Genomic DNA, 22,050 nt, shown 5'->3' on the forward strand with positions numbered 1-22,050 from the left:
AACAAAAACCTTCGATGTCAATGTAATCAAATACACGGTTTTATTCTCTTATTGTCCTTTAAATGCTGACAATAAATTAAGTTGAAAATCTGTGACTATTTTGTTGTCATCTTAAAGATATAAAATGCACCTTAAAGATACAAAATGTACCACCGAGTATTTGATTGAGTTTTTTCCTTTTATTATAAAAAAACTGTATGAATATAATTGCATCCTTTTTTGCTTAAACTTTCAGGATATACTTACAAATAATACATTGAAATTATTATATAAACCTTAAGGAGTTTTCTAAAAATAACTTAAAAAGACTTATAAGAATGAGAACTGATGAGAAATTCAGCTGCAATGGAATGAGATGAAATCAAGCTGATTCTATCAATGACAAATAAATACACATCTGAATGCAATCAGGCACTTTTCAGGACATTACTATTTTTCCTATCATTTTTTAATGCATCCTTATTAGCTTTCCTACCTAATGAGTTATTGTCAAATTCGCCTTCCGGACCATATTGTCCATTACTATCATAAGGACTAAAACCATTGCCCGGATATGGTCCTTGCCCTGGATATTGGCCTTGATCATAGCCTGGATATTGTCCTGGATATCCTCCTGGTCCACTTGGAAATTGTCCAGGCCCACCTGGATATTGTCCTGGATATCCTCCTGGTCCACCTGGATACTGTCCCGACCCACCGGGAAATTGGCCTGGTCCTCCTGGAAATTGTCCTGGTCCTCCTGGAAATTGTCCTGGTCCTCCTGGAAATTGTCCTGGTCCACTAGGGTATTGTCCAGGACCAGCCGGGAATCCGCCTGGACCACCGGGATATTGTCCTGGTCCTCCCGGAAATTGTCCTGGTCCGCCTGGAAATTGTCCTGGACCGCCTCCTGGAAATTGTCCTGGACCACCTCCTGGAAATTGTCCTGGTCCACCAGGATATTGTCCAGGACCTCCTGGGAAAAGTCCTGGTCCGCCAGGATATTGACCACCTGGTCCACCTGGTCCAATGGGAAGCTGTCCGCCAGGTCCTCCCGGCAGCAATCCAGGGCCAACAGGTCCTTGTCCTCCTGGATATGGCGGTGTTGGATATGGCCTTCCAATTATTCCTGTGGGACCACCCGGTCCTACTAAAATTCCATTAGCTGGGTTACCTTTTGGTCGTCCTATGATCCCTGTTGGTCCTTCTGGACCCACTAATATTCCCTTCTGAGGATTACCTACAGGATAGTTTGGACCGATTCCTCCGCCAGGATATGCAAAACCATTGGGATCTCCATAACCACCATTTCCAGCACCAAATCTTGGATCAGTATTGAAAGCGTCTAATTCATCCTTTTGTGGTTTAGTTAGGTTCGGAGGCGGCTCGGTGGTTGGCTCCCTAACATCGTACCGTTTGATATCATTCTCTGGAAATGTATTCGGGCCGCGGTTTCCTCTCCTGTCTGGCACGGGAACTTGAATCCTTTCAAAGCTACCGTCCAATTTATCATGCCCACCGTTCGAATTCCATACCCATCGGTCTGGGTCAGCTGCTCGTACATTCACCTGCAGTACTGCCAGAGCAATCAAAACTATGGCGTACATGTTTCGAAACAGAAGGACGATAGTAGGGAGTCTGCTGCTTCCTGCACTTCACGGTATTGTCGGGACCTGGAAAATGAATCAAAATGTAAAATTAGCATATGCCATGAAATTATTGGACCGTTATGAGGTAAGAAGGGATATCCTGAAGACGAAAATGTATTGCATTCTGCCGTATGCATAGGAGGTGCATAGCCCTGCGTTAGTTATACATGCATCGTCAGTCCATATTTTATACGTCAAGTTGATGTGGTTGTATTTACTTTGACCATGCAACTCCTGCTTGGCTACTGACTGCGCCAGAATTGGCTTTTAATATGATTACGAGCGAATTTCACATCAATATTTGATTAAATGCAGAGTCCTGCTGAAGAGTAGTACTACAGAGTAGCTAGTATCCTGCCCTGATATCAGGAGCGGCTTAGCATGAAAGAGGACGATTTGATGGGACTTGTTACTGTGTAATCATCTCGTCTGGTAGGTTTAGTTAGTCAGTAGATACCCACGAATCTGTTTGCAGCCACCGAGATGAGTACCAAAGTTTTTTGCATTTTATATTATGCTCTTGTGATTGTATCCTGCTTGTTAGTGAAAGAAAAAAGGAAGAATTTGTTAACAACAATCTGCTCCTAGTTTCAACACGGTCCCCAATTGAGAGAAATTAAGGTAATCACAAAGGAACCAAAAGAGGAGAACTCTCTCTCAAATTTCATTGAAATTCAGCGGAAATATTCTGGAACAGTGCTCCTTATTGACACGAATAAACCAGGCATGAATTCCACGGTAAAGTGAACAATATTGACGGTTGGAAGTTAGGCATCCTTTTTGCATACAATTCACGTTCCGCATGGAGTAAACAACCATCCGAAGAACATGATGGACTCTCTTCCGCTCTTCACGTACCCACATTAAAATAATATTTCGATAATGCCGTTCAGCACAAGCATAAACAATTGAAGGAGCTGAAATTGTAATGTAGTAATGCCTACTAATAATTGGTGTTTCCAGGAAGGATGGGAGCCACAGTGTTCACGGGAAGTTTTCGACACAGGTATAGCCAGAATCTGGGACGATTTTGAATCATCCAGTGGACTGATTATGAAGGACTAGTTGGACCTCTTTGTTAACCTTCAAAAAATTGATATTTTTTACGTCCTGATGCTCAGAAAATTTTGGGATAAGTGCGGAAACCCATTTCATCTAAATTCAAGGGAAGATTGCTATTCAGAAAACTAAGTACCACACGATACTGCGGTTGGATTGTCCTTATCATGTCCAAAAACCATATAAAGCCTTCTGAATGTATTTTAAGTTTGGGCATGGAATGCCTGGCTCTAGAAGCCTCTGGTAGGAGAAGCAAGGATCGTCAACAAAGTGGTTTGATTTTTCACGTTTACTCCAGCGTATGTTCCCGACATCGCATCCAACTGATATTATTGCTGTTGATGAATAGTACTTTCTGTAGAAGCCATACAAAATGGAGAAAATCCAGGTCCTTTCCGAATTAGGCCCTCAAGAGAATTTTGTTAAAGTCTTTCTTTTTGGAATCCTAAGAAAACTCTGGGCCTAAGGAGAACCAGCTCTTTCCCTGGTGATTCCTCCATAGGTCTGAGAAGGAGCCGTCCTAAGATTCGAATCATTAGACCACTGGTGCACAACAAATTGAATGAAGTTTTAGACCAGTGAAAGACTCGAGGGTCGCATTCTCCCTAAATGAAAATTCTGCAGAGAGGGGTTTACCAATCATTGGACCCGACACGATCAGAAAACAAACCACTGTAGACATTTTTTACCAAGCCTGCTCATGCTAGCTTATGTGACGAAGTTTAGTTAGCTCCTGATTGACAAGAAGTTATAAAAAGCTTTTAAGGCTATTTCGGCTGAAAGACAGCGACATATTCTGCTAAACAGGATGACAGAAGCGATAAGAACAGACCTTCACATGGCCTGAGTTGCTCCTACATTTCCTTAGTACAGTCACGGAAGAAGGCGCTAAAAAGGGGTCCAAAAAATATATTACCCCATTAATGTCCTTTGGCCTCTCTACTTTAATTTATGAGCGATACCATATCTGCCTGGTCATCGATAAAATGCTGCCCAATAAGCTGCCGTGGACGGATAAGGATGAGCCAGCCCGGAAAGCCTATAGAGGCAATATCTATGGTAGGGAAAGAAGACGTGGCAGATCCTGCCTGAGATGAATTGGACCCCAGACAGCTATTACGAATATCGAATTGGTGAAACCCCGGCACAAAATCGCGATTCCTGGAGTTCCTTATTAAGGCAGATCGAAACTGGATCCGGTTGTAGCGTCGTTGATGATGATGCACCGCGTTTCAGTAGCCAGTGGAAGGCGGCTGTGAAGTCGGCAAAGCGTCCTTTGAGATATGTTTTTGAAGAAGCTCAAATAGTACCAACAGATAATTGACAACAGTATAATCTTAGTTGGAAGACTGCTTGCACTCGCTCCAATAATCGCGATAACCTGGAGGCTTTCACATCAAATCATTTTTGAGTGGGGGAGTGGGATAAGAAGACTCTTAATAGAAAGCCCGGCAAATTCGTTTTCATTATGGAAAGGGATACACCCAAATTAGCACCATTCACCCTGGGAACGATGCAAGTTGACATCACAGTTTTGGACAGAATTTCGTAATACTAGTGGACATGGAGTGTAGCAGAGGATGCGCGAAAAGCAGAAACAACTGTACCCCACGCTGACAATACTGCATATGCCAAACAGCGCGTTGCAAAGCGAACGAGGCAAAAAACGAAAGAAGGAAGGAACATCTAAAGGAGACTTCACTCAAGTACTTTCCGGGGCTCAAAAGCAGAAGACGATGAGAGACAAGAGGCAACAACACGCAGCGCCTAAAATTGAAGCGCACACAAAGAATAGAGCACCAAAAGGAAAATAGGGGAGACAAGAAAAGACTACTTATTTAGCCTACGGAAGACAAGACTTTTGCAGAAGTCCTCAGCGAAATTCGTTATAGAATCTAGCCCGAAGATAGCGGAGCGGACGTATCTTCCATTCGGAAAACGAAGGGCGGCTTGAGGACAACAGATAACTGGGAGAGAAAGCTTTGACTTCGAGCCTAGAACCCACGTGCTCTCTGAAAATCCGAGACTTTCACTAACTGCCAGAATGGGAATGTCCGGAGGTAACCAATGTCCGAATTGTTATCATCTCTGCAAAACTTCTCGAAACCTTAAGGTTTTTGCCTAGGGCCGAGGGGATGGTTTTAGGTGGGTTCGGTGTTTGGCAGTAACATTTTTCAGTGTCAGAATGAGACGATGCCGGACTTTCAACGCAGGATTGATGCTCTGAAGATGCTATCTTGGGCACAGAGTGGTGGATCCCGGTTGGGGGTAACTTCAATGCCAAGGCACTTGAAGGGGCATGCCTCAGCTAGACTGCAGAGGGAAACGAATTCTCGATATGACTGCAAGAACAGGAATTGTCGTTTAAACACTGTTCCAACGCCCAGGCTGCGAGGGAAGCATTCCCGACCTAACCTTCGCATCGGAATCACTGGTGTCGTTGGTGGACGGGTGAAAGACTTCTGGAAGACTGTTCGGCAAGCGACCATCTTGCCCTCCAAATGGTTGACACAAACTCTCGGTGTACCTCAACCCGGCGCTCAAGGTGAACACGGGAAGATTTGTCGAAACTCTTGGAACAGTTGGACCGCCCTGAACGGCACTCCCAACGGTGGTGGCACTGCAACTGACACTGTCACAAATTCAGTTATGAACGTGATAATGACGGTCTGCGGCGCTTCCATGCCCAGGAGGGCATCACGACGTGGCAACCCTTCTATTTATTGGTGGACGGAGGAAATTGCAGAGCTTCTGAAGGAGTATCACAAACTCCAGTTCAGGCAAAAACGCACTGAGGTAGAGGACAACTGGTCCTCGAAATACCGGCATATGAGAAATAAAAAAGCTCACTATTCGGCATTAAGAAATAACATTTGTTTTTTTTTTTCATTATAAAATAAGCCGGAAAAACGGCACACACACAACACAGATCAGCCAAAAGAAGGAGCAAACTGGTAGCTGCCAGGACTTGGTCGACGAAGGGGACCGTGGAAACTCAGTTATAAAGTGACAACCCATAAAATCGGGGTCCTGCGAAAAATCGGTACGGGTACTATTCCCTGCGCAACCCGTACTGCATGATGACAGCAGTGTGGAGAGAGCCAGGGGCTGCCCACTTTTCCATGTAAAGGAGTGGAAGTTGCAGTCCTCTCTATGAAAAACAACAAGGCGCCAGGACCCGATGGTATTCCAACAGAGGTATATAAACTAGGATTGCAACACAGGCCAGACCTACTACTCGCTGCATTCAACGTTTGTCTGAAAGTTGACGTTTTCTCTTCTCACTGGAAGGTGGCATGGCTTGTGCTGATCAACAAAGGGAAAGGCGACCATCAACTGTCATCTTCATATCGGCCACTTTGTATGTTTGACTCTGTTGTTGTTGTTGAATTTACGACGGATTTCACTTCAATATAATAAGCACTCATGCCTTTTTTTTCCATTATGTATAAATGGAGCGATTACCACCTCTCGCTACTTTCGGTCACGCTACTCCCAGGGCAAAGGTGAAACAGCGTCTGATGAGTTGACCTCGCCCTGGACGAAACCGTCAGTCAACTTCTTTTTTTATCTCTACGCCAGTTCCGCTTTAGAGCAGCGAGATCATGGAGTCGTGGTTGCCGTTCGACGAGCGGAGGCACACAGCCGCCGATCTCAACAGGTTGTGCTCTTCACAACGCTTAACGTCAGAAATGTCTTTAATTCCGTAAGATGGAAAGATATTCTAGGCACACTAGAAAATACTTTCCACGTGCGAGGAATTATCTGAGGAACCGATCCCTACTCGATGAGACGATAGATGGTCAGAGGAGGATGGTGGTTATGTCATGGGTAGCACAGGGATCCATCCTAGGGCCGGACCTTTGGAACGCTACCTATGATAGTCTACTTAAACTCGATATCCCAGGGCCGCCTGGTCGGTTATGCAAATCATGTCGCGACCCTTGTTGCTGGACGCACTGTCGAACAGGCGCAAAGCAGATCTGGCATGTTAATGCCACGGGTAAGTAGATGGCTTCACCTTGCACTGGAAAAAAACCGAAGTAGTCATCTTGACTAAAAAGAAGAACTCTGACACTGTGTCCAATATCGATCGGCCAGTCGATCAACGGTAACGTACTTTGGACTGATTCTTAACTCGAAGGTGAGCTTTTTTGAACAAATCAGCAGCGGACAAGACTAGGGCAGGAGTTTCGGCATTAAGTAGGCTAATGGCACATATTGGGAGTCCTACGGCATGCGACGTCTCCTGATGAGTTCAAAGTAGTATGTTTTGCCCTACGACGCAGAGGAATAGGCTGACGCTCTTAACAAGTACAGAGACAGAGAGTTTTGCGGGTGGCATCTGTCTACCACACTGTCTCTGAATCGATCGTGATCCCCGTTGCCCTTCTTGCTAAAGAGCGTAAAACCATATACAAGCGCAAGGGAGAAGAGTCTAGGGAGGTGGTTGCTCGTGAAGAAAGGGAACGTACACTAAAATAGAGGCCACTTGGTAAACCAAGGCAAACCAGAAGCGGACGGATTGCGCGACTCATTAGGGTGACTGAATCGGAAACATGGTGAAATTGACTATTTCCTTACCCAGCTCCTCTATGTGGCCATGGAGGTTTTCACTCTTACCTACATAAGATTGGAAAGACACAATCTCCTGATTATGTGTTTTGCAATGGAGTTGTGGACGACGCCCATTATACCTTATTTTCTTATGGAAGGTGGGATGAAATTCGTCGGCAGCTCAGGGTATCTTTCTCCAAACAACATTGTCGAGGATATGTAGAGGAGTGCTGACAGGTGGAGTCGTATTGCGCATTTCGTTCGGGTTCTTTTCGCTGAAAAGAAGATAGAGCTTGACCGGTAGCAAGGAGTTCCTCGAACTAACTGTTCCCATTCTGCTCTCCCTTCCCATTTGGTAAAAGAAATTTCCTGATTTTAACTCTCCGGGAGGTGGGAGAGCTCGGGGGTTACTCCGAAATAATGTGACAAACAGTTATAGGCTAGCGCTCTGACAATGGGGAGGTATTTGGTTGGTAGTCCGACGACGTACCGTTGCGGGGGTTCAAAATTCTGTGCTTAAATGCGTCCATCAACCCTACCCCGAAAAAGAAAAATCCTGGAGGTTACCTTTTGAGTATATTGGATATTTAAAGGAAGTCTTCGAGACTCGGAAAGAATAGCGTCAATTGAGAATCATATGGTATTCGGCTCAAGGATCTATCCTTAATTCGGTCTTTTTAAGTGCCTTTTAAGTGTTGCAGGGGCTGCAGCTAAGATGCTTGCGATTTACAAAGTAGTGGTCAATGTCAAAAGTCCTTTATCCAGAAAGTGTCTTTTACTGATGAGTGGGATTTAGTGTGTCTTTCCTCATGGTTAAGAAAAGCAGAGGTTTATGTACGTCATAAAAAAAGGAGAGGGAAATAAAGAACTTGTTGTTCCTGAAGGGAGAGCCTGCACTCTCAGCATATGGCTGCATGGCAGAGAGACCGAATCGACGGATGGACCACGGACTTTATCAAAGACCCAGTTGCTTGGCGGATAAGTGTATTTTCAGCTTCACCTGCAAAAGGAAGTCACGGTCGTCAGACTGCCTTTATTCCAAGGATATGCCACACCACTTTCTTATAAGGAAGATGGAGCACCATTGTTCCCACCTGTCGTCCGAAGTATATCAAGTGTTTCCTGATATAATAATTGAAGCTTTGCTGCAGAACGAGGACATATGGAACTGAGTGGCATCTCACACTCAAGGCATTGTTAAGACAAAAAAGAGGGAGGTGAATGAAGGGACCACGGCTAAGGCTGCCTGACCCACGGATCGTAGGCTCCTATACTGAAGAGGTCCATACTGGGGTGATGTATCAAACGATTGCGGTTTATAGTCCTAGATGCGACAGGGGGTGTTTTGGCCGGTTGTCTGCCTGAATCAGGACTTTTGTATGTTTGGAGGAAAATTTAGTCCCCCTATCTCCTGTCCTCTCGGATCCTGCATACAGTCTGAGGGGGCGAAACTCACTCAAAGCATGATGATGCGACAAATTCAATAGCGTTCACAAAAGAATTCATTTTTTTCGGAACTGCATTTGGCTATTGCTGCGTATGCAAAGGGAAGTTGGAGGACCTCTCAAACAATCCAAGGATGTACACTTGATGAAAATATAGATACAAATAGTGCGCCTTTGATACAAGCAATACTTCCTCCTTATAGATCTACACAACCCCTTCATCCGTTTGAAATTCATGTAATAATTGAACTGGAAACACTCAGATGAGCAGACATTTCTGACTGAAACTGTTAAGTACGTGAAACTTCACAGTTCCCACTAGGAACAATATACAAAGATGAATCTGAATGAAAACTGATGTGTTATTTGATATTTAGGATCAATTGACCCAGTTTTCAGTTTGAATCACCATTCCCTGTGCCCATTCCTGCATTCTATTTAAGATAGAACAATCTCGAATTGAATGTCTGTCTTCGTTCTCTCACTAGAGTCCTTCAGTTAATTCTTAACAAGTCTTGAACGATTACATGACATGACTACTTGTAAGGATTATCCTGAACAACCCTTACAACCTTAGGGCAGTGATAGAAGGGCAAACGAGCTGAATATTCATTTTGGAAAATGATTTCATGAAACAAGAGAAGGGAGTAGCTCTCATTAATAACCGAAAGTGTTACATTTCGAAATTATTATCGGTGAAGTAATCAAGATGGTAAGATAAATGGAAATTAGATAGAATAAGGAAGAGGAAGTGGATTAGAATCGAGATGATAGTTAGATACCTTAAACCAGGAAGTAAGAACAAGGAAAAAAAAAGGATCCTTAGTATGAATCCTGGGTCATTATAATAATGATCGTTAGTCGCATCCTGGGCTCCCCCTCGGACACCACCTTGTCTTGGTGGGGGAGCCTGTAGTAGTTTACTACTACACTAAGGGTGTCCAAAAATATGAATATGGAAACGATGGATTTAAACTCTCCAAGTGGTAAGAAGTCACAGACTTCGAATCCACCCGCGACCATGAGCAATGGTGCCTACGGCGAAGTTAGCCAGAAAGGAAAGTACGGAAACTTTCAAATTGGAGAAACTGGAAATCCGACTACGGCCGGCTCGTCCGCGGTACTACAGCCCAAATCTACCCGCAATCGGAAGAGGAAGGCCCGGCGGAAGGGAACTTCGGCCACTAAGGAGGGGGGACTACAAGCTGAATTCTGCCTGTTAGAACCTTCTCCTTCATCCTTACCGGAAAGAGTGGAAGAACGGGAAGCTGGTGACGTGGACGCTACTGGTTTAACGCCGGTGTGTGGAAATGGATCCAAGCGGTCCGGACACCGTGAACCTGGAAAGGCCCGAAGCCGACGGTAGAAGAGAGCACTGCGAAGGAAGATGAAGCACCTTGGGAATGAGGACATGGACGTGGCTGTACCACTAGGCGCTGTAACGCCCAGAGAAATCAGACACAAGGAAGCGGAATCTCCGGCGGAAGGTGGGGATAAACTGGAAACCCCGGCAAGATCCACACTGGACGCACCAGACTCTTCTGTCAGCGGTAATGCGCGCAAGAAGCGTAAGACCAACACATCTGCTGCGGACAACGCTTTATTGTGCTCCGCACCAGGGCTTATATCCACGCGTCTCGCGGGGATTAGGACCGGTGTGCCCCCGTATGGGGGCTCGCACTGGGGAAGGGACTACAGAGTGAATCCTACCTGCTAGTAACTTCTCCTACACCTTCCACGGAACAGGCGGAAGGAAGGGAAGCCAAAGACGTGAACGGAACTGACTTGATGCCAGTTCGAGTGATCGAATCTATGCAACCCGGACACCGCAAACCAATTAAGGTGCTAAGTGGAGAACAGACGAATGTTCTGCGGGATGAGATGAGATCTTTCGTGGATGAGAACATGGGAATTGCGGTACTTCCAAGTACGGCTTTTCTCAGAGAAATCAATCACGAGGGGATCGAGTCTCTGGCGGTACGGTGTGGGGGAAACCCCGTCATACGCGGACTGCCGCATAAGCTTCTAACTGTTTTCCATAAGACAATAGACTAAGTTTATGCCGAAAAACATAAAGATTGGTCAAATCAAATCATGCCGAAGCTCCCTCCGACCTGTTGGCAGCGAGAATGACAAAGCTACCGGATTTCCCGTATATCTTTCTGGTGCAAGAACCGTGGGTTCGATTTAACAGAATCTGTGGCATTGGATCAGTAAAGGGGGCTAGGATCTTCTACGACGAAAGATCCATAAGACCGAGAGCTTACGTCCTGATGTCAAGACGGTTAGAGGCAACTATGCTGAGACAATATTGTTCCCAGGACTTAGCTACGGTCATCTTACAATACCAAATAAATGGCGAGAGGAAAAACATCATAGTTGCCTCCGCTTATTTACCCTAGGATTCTTTGTATCCTCCACCGACGCAAGAACTTAGGGATCTGGTGGCGTATATAGAATCAAGTGGTCTCGAACTCTTAATAGGTTGCGATGCGAATGCTCAACATATTTGTTGGGGCAGTAGCAAATGCAATCCAAGAGGGGAGAAGCGATTTGATTTCATCACTTCAGCTGGTGTTATGACTGCAAACGTAGGGTGCGCCCCTACGTTCGTGGGACCGAGAAGAAGCGAAGTAATTGACCTAACAATCTGTACCCCAAAATTGTTAGAGTTGATTACACACTGGCGAGTGCTAGACGAGGTCTTACTGTCAGATCACCGATATCTAGAATTCAATCTGACAGTACAAAGACGGAACCCTAGGAAACGGGTTGGGCAAAGTTCACTGAACTTCTTGGCAATAAAGTACAGTTCCCTAGGCGACTAAGGACTCCTTTGGTGCTGGAAGATGAATTGAAAACTCTGAGCTGCACACTTTTAGAGTGCTATGAAGAGGCTTGTCCTATTTCCCGAGGCTAAAGCGGTAAAACGGTTCCTCGGTGGAACCGAGAGCTGCAAAAACTCAGGAAATCAACCAGGCGACTTCTAAATCGTGCTTGCAAAAGTAACATGGACCAAGACTGGTTAAATTTCAGGAACTCACAACGTGAATATTAGAGGCTCGTGAGGTGCTCGAAACGAGACTCCTTTAGAGCGTACTGTGAGGAACTGGAAGGCGAAAGGGAGATTTCAAGGCTGTGCAGACTCCTCAAAAGGATTCTCTTAGAAAACCCGACGGTACTTTCACGAGCTCCAGACTGGACTCAGTACAGACCCTCCTGGTATTACACCACCCGGGAGAACGGGTGAGAGAAGTGGGTAGGGGGAGAGTTGACGGTTCTTGCAACCCCTTCAACACGCAAGCGTTGCAAGGGGAACTGGAACACTGCAAAAGCGGTTGTTACCCATGAAAAGGTGAGAGCTGCCATACTGTCCTTTGAACATTTCAAAGCACCTAGCATGGATGTCATCTATCCGGCAATGTTAAAGGAGGGTATGGAGCATTTAGAGCGACCTCTAAGAAATATTTTTCGAGGATGTCTTGCTCTGGGCTACGTGCCCTCTTCTTGGCAACAGATTAAGGTAGTTTTCATACCGAAACCTGGGAAAGATGACTATTCTAATCCAAAGAACTTCAAACAGATCAGCTTGACTTCATTCTTGCTGAAAGGTTTGGAGAGACTGGTGGAGCGTCACATTCGTGGAAACGCACTTAGGTCACACCCACTTAGTGAAAACCAACATGCTTACCAACGTGGAAAGTCCTGTGAGTCTGCTCTTCATTCTTTGGTCACAAAGATAGAGGATGCAACTTTTAATGGTGAGTACGCGATGGGGGTGTTCGTGGACATTGAAAGGGCTTTTGACTGTGCGCCTTTTCAAAAACTTTGTGATGCCGCCAGATCGCATGGTGTTGACGATGCTCTAATTAAGTGGATCCATGCTATGCTAACGCAAGTCGATCGCTACCTGACTACGGAAGCAACGAAAGGCTGCCCCCAAGGAGGTGTGCTTTCGCCGCTTCTGTGGAGTATGCTGATCGACTCACTGCTATGCGAACTGCAAAATTTCTCAATACACGCTCAAGCTTATGCTGATGACGTGTCTGTACTTGCTGTTGATCGGGATCTTGGAACGGTGTGCAGGAATATGCGACGTGCCGTTGATTTGATAGACAGCTGGTGCCTTAGACATGGTCTGTCAGTTAATCCAAATAAAGCCACAATGGTTTTATTCACAAAAAGGAGAAAACTGAATGGGTTTTGTCTCCCTGAGATTAGGGGTACTACCCTTCAACTCTCCGAAGAAGTGAAATATCTGGGAGTCACTCTAGATAAAAAACTTCTTTGGAACAAACATGTAGAGGTAAAGATGAAACGAGCTCTCACAGCTTATGGGCTGTGCAGACGGACCTTTTTTTTTTGTTTTTTTTGTGCGTACACGGAGGTCGAAAATCTTAGAAAGACACGTCCGCCGCAGCTCCGCCGCCCGAACGGCGGAACAACAGCGAGCGCGTGTGGGATTCACACCCACTAAAAACCACCCCCGGTCTCTCCAGCCCCAGCCCCGCGGGACCACCATTCAGGTATTACTTCGCGGGGTAGGTTTGCTCTTAGGCACTCATCCTTCTCCTATTTGCAGCTTCCCTCCTTCTTTGTTCTTTCAGCAATTCCTCTTGCATTTGGATGATTGCGGAGCTAACCGCAAGCCACTTCTCCTCGGACTCCAGCATCTCAGTAACCAAGCTCTCCGGGGTCCCGCTCCTGCCCAGCACCTGGTTTAAGCTCCTTCTCTCCATCGCAAACCGTGGGCAGTGAAACATCACATGCTCTGGATCCTCCGGTATGCCATCGCATCTGAGACAGTTCGGAAAATCATCCAACCCAAAGCGGTGCAGATACTGCCTGTAGCAACCACCGTGTCCTGTCAGGAATTGGGTAATGTGGTAGTTGGTATCCCCATGTCTTCGCTCAAGCCACACCCTAATGTTGGGAATGAGCCTGTGCATCCACCGACCTTTCGCAGACTCGTCCCATCTGCGTTGCCAGAGATCAAGCGACTCTGACCTTGCCGCATTTCGACGCTGTGCATGCCCCTCCATATGTCTTGCATTGTACAGGACACTCATTTCTTTGGCCAGAATGTCAACCGGGATCATGCCTGCCACCACCAATACTGCCCCATCTGATGTGGTTCTAAAAGCACTGCAAACCCTCAAAGCCATCCGCCGGTAAACCGAGTTCACCTGCTTCCGCCTCTGAGAGTTTGCAAGCGCCTTTGCCCACACAGGCGACGAGTAGTGCAGGATGGAGCGCACCACTCCGGCTAGCACCAACCTCCGGCAATGTTTCGGCCTACCAATATTTGGCAACATTTTTGCAAGTGCCGTGGTGGCACTGGCTGCCTTTTGGCAATCATAATCTAGGTGTTCCCTAAAACTCAATTTGGTGTCAATTATTACCCCCAGGTATTTGATAGCCGGCTTTGATACGACCGTATGTCCACCGACCTCCCCTTTTACAGTATTATTTTTCCTGCGTTTCGTTATCAAGACCGCTTCCGTTTTCGCGTCCGCCAAGGTCAGCCCGGCCTTTTCTAGCCAGGACTTTACAGCTCTCACCGTTTCCGTTGCGTAAACCTCCACATCTTCTGGGTGTTTTGCTGCAACAACCACAGCTAGGTCATCAGCAAAGCCGACAATCGTAGTCCCCTCTGGGACGGGAAGAGCAAGCACCCCATTATACATGATATTCCACAACAGGGGACCAAGTACCGATCCCTGTGGTACCCCGGCTGTGACAATGTACTCTTTGGGGCCCTCATCCGTCCCGTACCAGAGAGTCCTCTCTGAGAGGTAGTTTTCCACCAAATTCGCTAAGTATCCGGGGACACCTATGTCAGCCAACGCCCGTTTAATTCTATTCCAGTTGGCCGAGTTGAATGCGTTTTTCACATCCAACGCCACCACGGCACAGCAGCCGCCAGAAATCAGTGCACCTTTTGCCAGGTTTACCACCATGCCAATTGCGTCCACCGTAGAGTGGGCGCGTCGGAAACCAAACTGGCGTTCCGACAAACCATTGCTGGCTTCGACGATGGGCAGGAGTCTGTTGTAGATGACTCTCTCCATCATCTTCCCCATTGTATCCAACAGGCAGATAGGACGATACGACGCTGGGTTTCCAGGTTGCTTGCCAGGCTTCGGAAGCAACACCAACTTTTGCTTTTTCCACTGGGCAGGGAATATTCCTTCTTTTCAGACAGACGGACCTTTGCCTTCGACATGGGGACTCAGGCCTCATGTGGTAATGTGGATATACGTTGCCATCATTAGGCCGATGTTCGTATATGCATCCGTAGTGTGGTGGGTTAAGGTGAGACAAAAAGGTTTTCACCGTAAATTAGCCGCACTGCAAAGAACTGTTTGTCTGGGTATCACTGGTGCCATGAGCACGACATCCGGCGCAGCTCTGAATGCACTACTCAATTTGCAGCCCCTCGATATATTTATTCAAAGCGCTGCAATGAGAGCAGCTCATAGGCTAATTCGATTAGATCTATGGGAAAACAACGGATGTGGGAGGCACAGAGCATTGGAAGAGTTACTGGGAGGACTGAATCCAGTTCTTACAATGCCTTCCGATTCTCGTGTCCCCATACATCTGTTTGGTAGAAGATATGAAGTTACCCTGAAAATTAGAGAGGACTGGGAAGACCCAGAGGAATGTGTGGCGGGATATACGGAAGTCTTCTACACCGATGGCTCAAAAACAGAAGAGGGTTCTGGAGCCGGAGTCTACCTCTCGAATAACAACGAGAAGTGGGCTTTTCCTTTGGGACAATATGCAACGGTTTTTCAAGCCGAAGTTTATGCGATCCTAAGGGTGGCAAACTGAGTGATTGACGAGCGGTTGAAGGGCAGGCGCATCGCAATCTGCAGTGACAATCAAGCTGCACTGAGGGCATTGAGCAGTCCTTTGATCACCTCGAAAATCGTTCAGGAATTCAGGAACCGTTTGAACTCTATGTCTAGATTCAATACGGTGGAACTACTCTGGGTACCTGGTCACTGTGGCATAGAGGGAAATGAAATCTCGGACGCTTTAGCGAAAGAGGGGTCAATCTCCCCTATGCCGGGACCGGAGCCAGCAATTGGGGTATCAGTAGCATTGGCTAAATCTGTTTTCAAAAACTGGGAACAAGTTTCCCATAATGACAGGTGGCAGAGCTTAAATGCTGCTCGACACACCAAACTTTTCCTGCCAGAACCGAACATACGTACCGCGAAGTTTATCCTGTTGAAAAGCAGGAGGACTTGCAGGTGTATTGTGGACATTCTGACAGGCCATAATTCACTAGCTGCGCATATGTTCAGAATAGGAATTACCGAAGATGGTACGTGTCCCTCCTGTAATGAGGAAGCGGAATCCACGGAGCATTTCCTATGTGAATGCCCCGCCTATGGGCGCATCAGGCATCAGATCTTTGGTGCCGATGTCCTCCAATTGCGACGGGTAACATCACACCCACTAACAGAAATCCTACGATACGTTAACGAATCCGGAATATTCCGTTAGACGGGGGAGGCGAGTACAATGGGCCAACACGACCTGAGTGCTCAGAAGCTGTAGCTTCTCCCCCACCATACACACACATACATGAATCCTGGGGATGAATTTTGGAACCTGGGATTCCTCTCAAAAGATCACAACTTGAAGCAAGGATCTGAACTGAATACAACTCGGGTTATTTCTGGAAAACATCTCCAGGAAAAAGGCTGAAATGTATGGTCTACTGCATTGGCACGAAACTCCTTGCCAAGGGAATATATCACTTGTTTGGTCGCACGGTATCTTACCCTACACGCTCGATAAGCCATAATTCTTAGCTCCTTCTACCTCTCATAATTGCTCTTGAAATTGCTCTAGACTGGAATAAAACGCTATCGCGGTTGACTGCGAACCACAAATGGATGCTCATAAACAATTCTCACAATTGTTCACATTTTATATGAATTCATATTTCAAAACATATTTCGACTGTGTCTTGTATCTTGTATCTTGTGTCTCAATGTACATATTTTTACCTTCCTAATGGGGTGCAGATTGTGAGGATTCTGGGAAAAAGTTTCCACGAAAGTTTTCAAATATCAGGGAAAAATGCGAAATAATATTTTATTTGTCTAGTTTGTGTATGGTCCTCGTCCCTTCCGCCCCCACCCCGTGTTCTTGTTTGTATCTATCACAATGTTATCTTCTTGTGCATTGTTTCGACTTTCCGCGTTCAACAAAATATCAAATTTTGTGGTTTCCCTAATGGCAGTTTTGAAAGCATTCCCTATAGTTTATAGATGTATGGTAAATTTAGTTTGGTGGGATCCTGTCTATATTGGCGAATATGTATCCTGTCACTACTGTCCTGGTTCGGTTCTAGGTAGGATACATAGTAGAGTTACAGGTCATCGTCGTAACAGTGTCGAAATATGTGTAGTTTGTAATCATTTGTTATGTTCACAGTTGAGACAGGACAGGACCATGGCATTCTGGATACATGAAACAGAATACAGGATACGATACTGAATGCTGGGTTATATTTTATTGAGAAAATGTGTCGAATGATATCGGAAAGTTTCTATTTAGAGAAGTTTATTTGTCAGGACTTTCTTTTTGACTTGGTCTGGTGGATATGTTTGTTCACTGCATATGACTCAACGTATGGAATGGTCGGAAGTAGGGTAATCTTGCCAACGTGAATCGATTATTTGAGCATCTAAAGGGATTTCTGCACAACCGATTGAACACTTATTGAATACCGACAAAAAGTTTCTCATGGGAACACACTTTGCAACTTTAGTCCTTGAACACGTCTCAAAAATCACTCATATAAATATTAAAATATAACATCAAACATATTACAGTTAACTATCTATGCTTATGTATTACACAACAGTAGATATCCTAAAGTATCTCAACAGTCTTTATCAATCTTACACACCTTTTTCTCGATTCCACTCAAAATTCACTTTCAATTTCACTCAAACGGCCAAAAACCCGATTTCCATCAGACAATCAACTCAGGTGTCTCATCCACCACACGTTACAAGAACATATGATGCTGATCTAAATACTGGCCCACCTCTTATATAATTCCAAATCGAAAGCAACATTTTTCCCAAACTGCAACTGAGATCTGTCCGGGCTATAGATACTCAGGTGTGTCATATCACCGCGAACAGTAAGCCAGAGGAACTCAACCGGAATATCTGATCTCATGTAGCTCAGCGAAAATCTTGAATTTGGCCGGTGCATAATGACTGAATTCAGGGAGACTGAATGAACTAACTGGCGTTATTAACTAGCCATGCCACTGACTGACTAACGTAGTGACCTCTAGCCAAGCGCGGGAGATGGGTATCTGAGACCTTGGCGAATTTTGTATGCGAAAAAAATTATATTAATTTTCATTTGGGCGGTAGTTTATCTAACGCATTTTTGTTATTATTTTTTCTCAGATTTGATGGAGTTTTCCTCGACCCACCGCATAATTGTAGGGTCTGGACACTGCACCTGACCTTCAACTCAAAAATCCAACAGACCAGGGGCTCATTTTTAAGGTTTTGTTTGTAGAACAAAATCTTATTAAAATCAGTTCAATGTCTGTCTGTGTTTTTTTTTCTTTTTTTTTCGAAGGTGGAAAACTGTGAAAGCTACCATAGGCTCCTATTTGACGGTTATGTGGGACTTCTACACACTAAAACCAGGTTCTTCTGCTTCCACTTTCCCCATGGGGCTCCCGCATGGTATTACTTCGCGGGGCTGGATTAGAATTTATCCTGTACTCGTGCTCCTCGCTTATTCCTTCCGTCTAAGCTTCCTGGGGAAAGCTTCGATCACTTTTTTAACTGCAGTCCATATCTCCATCGATTTCAGTCTATAATTCAACATGTTTTCCGGAGTGAAGTGCTCCCCAATTTTAACTTCTGTGGTAGGTAGTTATCAGCGGCCGCTCCGAGGAACCCAATTAGCCCTGTGGTGCACCGTTTTGATGCCACATACTCCTAAAACTGTGACTGCTGTTATGAGAGCAGGGAAGCAGAGTCCAGCCAGCTCTGATCTCCAGAGCCAGCCCGTAGCATTCACGATGGAAAGCAACTCTGCGACCATGCAACTAGAAATCTCTCTGCGATCCCTAAGGAATGGTTTACCCAGTGTCCGTAGCCTGACTCTAGCTAGAGTTGGGCAATCGCAGAAGAAGTGCCTGAAATTTTCCGTCGCCCTTCTTCGCAGCTTCGGCAATGCGAATTGTTTGGTATGCCGAGCCTGTCCCCTATGGGTCAATGCTCCGCTGTAATCTTAAATTTATTTGCACGCATCTGGCACAGGAGCTTTCGTGATCGGGCTATGTTATAAGCGGGCCAAATCCTCCTTGACTTGGCACAAGTGGTAAGCCTTTCAAATCTCAGGCCTACGGGTACTAAGTGGTGTGAGTAGATTCCGCCCTTGACAGACCCCAGCGAGACACCGACTGTACCCGCAGAAGAGCTGCCAAAAACAGAGCTCCGTCTGGCCAATACGTCCGTATGCTCATTCCCCACTATGTTGCTATGCCCGGGAACCCAAAGGAAGGTGACCTTGAGCGTGCCGCCCAGACGGTTCAGCGCGTTTCTGCACTGCCCCATCAGCTTGGAGGATGTTGTCACTGAATACAGGGCCTTAATGGCCGCTTGATTGTCGGTCAGAATGGCTCTGTTACGCTTGGGGCTCAGATCATGCTCCAGTCATCAACATGCTTCCAATATCGACAGTACTTCTGCTTGGACTCCACTGGTGAATCCTGAGACACCGCCTGATTCAGTTACACAGTGTATATCCTAGTAAACTTCCGCACCGAATCCGTTGACCACCTTTCATCCGTCGTTCATAAAATTTTGTTCATCACTATTAACCAGAGCACCGGAGAGATGGTGCTACCCTGAGGTGTGCCTCTGTTCACAGCTCTGGTCAAGTGGTTAGTTCCGAGATCCGACTGCATTACCCTGATACTAAGCATGGATATAATCCAATGTGTAAGATACCCCTCTAATCCAATACTGATTAAGACTTCCTTGATGGCGTTGATATTAACGTTGTTAAATACTCCCTCTATATCTAAGAAGGCCGCTAGCGTATACTGCTTGTAGTACAGTGACCACTCAATCTTGCTAATTACCTCGTGCATAGCAGTTTCTGTAGATAGGCCTTAGAGGTAGGCATGCTGGGACTTAGAGAAAGGCATTCTCTCCATAATCGCCCTTAAGTGGATATCCAGAACGCGCTCTTGGGTCTTCAGCACATAAGAGGTGAGGCTGATTGCGACGGCACAATCCTTTCTTGCTGCTTTAGCTTGTAATACGGCTCTTTTAACTGGGAACCCCGGGGATTGAAATAACACGTGTTATACGTCCTCTGCGAAGTTCGGGAGCAACATCATGCCTAAATCGATAACCTCCGCATCCACTCAAAATTGCGTTAAGCCGAAAACAACTTCGCCGAGGGGTCGCCCGATCCATCTCCGAATATCCCATGGGATTCTGTGTCGCATCGGCCTTTCTCTGACTCACTCCACCTCTCCTCCCACTCGGCGATAGTTTCACCCCGCGCGGACTACTGCCGTCGGGTAGACTGTTCTCCGGTGAGATACGTTTGCTCATAAAGGCGTTGAAACAAAGGGGCGACGGATCGGCCTTGGGCCACCTACATTTGGTAACATTCTCGCCAACAGTGTTCCGGTGTCATATGTCCTTTGTTTCTGCGCATTCTTTTCTTTCAGCTTTGTCCCCTACACAAGCGGGGTCGGCTCGTCGGGATCTATTTCACACTTTGGTTCTATCAAATGCCTGATTTGCATGTAATCGCGAAGTTTTTAAATCCCCATCCAGCGTATCAAGTCACCGTTGTTTCGGCCTGCCTTTTGGTCGTTTACCATCGAATTCGATGCTCAGAACAATCTTGGCAAGCGAATTGTCGTTAGCGCGAATTACGTGACCATACCATCAGAGACGTCTCTCTCGCAATTTTTCCACGATTGGTGCAACCCCATAAGAGTCGCGGATATCCTTATTTCTGATGTGATCAAAACGTGTCACGCCACTAGTCCAACACAACATCTTCGTCTCCATTATCGCAAGACGCCGTTCAGTGTCTTTTATAGTCGGTGAACACTCAGAACCATAGAGGGCGACAGGGCGGACGAGATTGCCGTAAATTTTCGATTTGAGACGTTCGTTGATACGTCGATCACAAAGAACATCGGTTGTGGAAGGCCACTTCATCCAGGTTGCGTTATTGCGTGAAGCATTTTCGTAATGTACTTCTCCATTGGCTGATAGTATTGACCCAAGGTCCTTAAATCCATCAGTTCTGGGCAGGTCACTGCCGCTGAAAGTGATTGTGTCTGTGGGGATCTATGTCGCAGCTCTTGGCACCTGACCATCAAGTTTTTGCAAAGGGCAGATATCAATGCGCCTTTTCCGAAGGGCTCTTGCGAGTTCCTCGGTCTTTCCAGTTAGGGTGCCAGCATTTAACGTGCAGACACGTATTTGTTTTGCTTTGGCTGGGACTAACTTACTTACATCCTGGCGCCGTCCATGCTTGAGGGCCCTTGTCCATTTCTCAACAGGACCGGCGCCCGTCCTGCCGCGTCGACAGGGGTGGACACCCTAATATTTCGTTTCACAACAGTCTCAATATGCGGTCTAATCGTCAAAATCGCCAACTACTATTATTGGGTTGTGGCGGCTTGCTTCGAACGCTAATCCTTCCAAAACGAATTCATTTAGCGTGAAGCTTGGCAGCACGTCGCAACTGTATATGTAAATGCCGTCTACCTTAGGTCCTAGGCTCTCTGGCAATGGTTTAAATTCAGCTCTAGGAACTTTACTAATAACAAGCTGAAATCGCCTTCTTAATCGCCGGACATCTGTAAATACCGATAACATGGTCGATGTAATTTTCCTATGTTTCTCTGCATAGAAGCCATTTAGGATTTCCATTGCACTCTTTGGCAATATACCCTTCTTCTCCGCATCTTCAGCACAAATTAGACTAATCATATTTCCTGGAGCATTTTATCGAAGTGTGTCCGAATTGCAGACATTTGAAATACTTCTTTGGCGATATTTGTTCTTGCAATCAACAACTGACCAAGCCGATGCGACTTTTGCCAAAAGTGTTACTCTTTTTCGCTGCTTTGAATGGCCGCCTGGGCACCACCATATGCATTATGTAGCATTATCACATTGGGCTCAAGTAACGAATTTAGTCCAATCTGCGTCTTTAAGGACGCTTTTGTGGTGATCTTATTAAGATCCTTGAACTCAATCAGCATTGAGTCCTGGGTCATCTTTATGTCCGCTGCTTTGCCCGGTGATGACCCGATCTTT

At 45.9% G+C, this 22,050-nt stretch overlaps 2 protein-coding genes across 9 annotated transcripts in view; one reads left to right on the forward strand and one right to left on the reverse strand.

The window, feature by feature from the left end:
* Positions 1–22,050, forward strand: part of LOC119655094 — a 68,729-nt gene that overhangs the window by 21,253 nt on the left and 25,426 nt on the right. The gene's annotated exons all lie outside the window — the stretch shown is intronic.
* Positions 160–17,780, reverse strand: LOC119655095 (calcium-binding protein P-like). The gene is made up of 2 exons (XM_038060808.1): positions 17,625–17,780; positions 160–1,652 (listed from the first exon to the last, which is right to left on the reverse strand). Exon 2 carries the CDS (start codon positions 1,584–1,586, stop codon positions 408–410), a length of 1,179 nt encoding a protein of 392 aa, XP_037916736.1. The 5' UTR covers positions 1,587–1,652; positions 17,625–17,780; the 3' UTR covers positions 160–407.

This window comes from Hermetia illucens, chromosome 4 (assembly GCF_905115235.1).
Source record: "Hermetia illucens chromosome 4, iHerIll2.2.curated.20191125, whole genome shotgun sequence".
In the NCBI taxonomy this organism is placed as follows: domain Eukaryota; kingdom Metazoa; phylum Arthropoda; class Insecta; order Diptera; family Stratiomyidae; genus Hermetia; species Hermetia illucens.

Coding starts and splice junctions, on each gene's coding strand:
- LOC119655095 (XM_038060808.1), bottom strand. CDS start 1,586: ATGTACGCCATAGTTTTGATTGCTCTGGCAGTACTGCAGGTGAATGTA.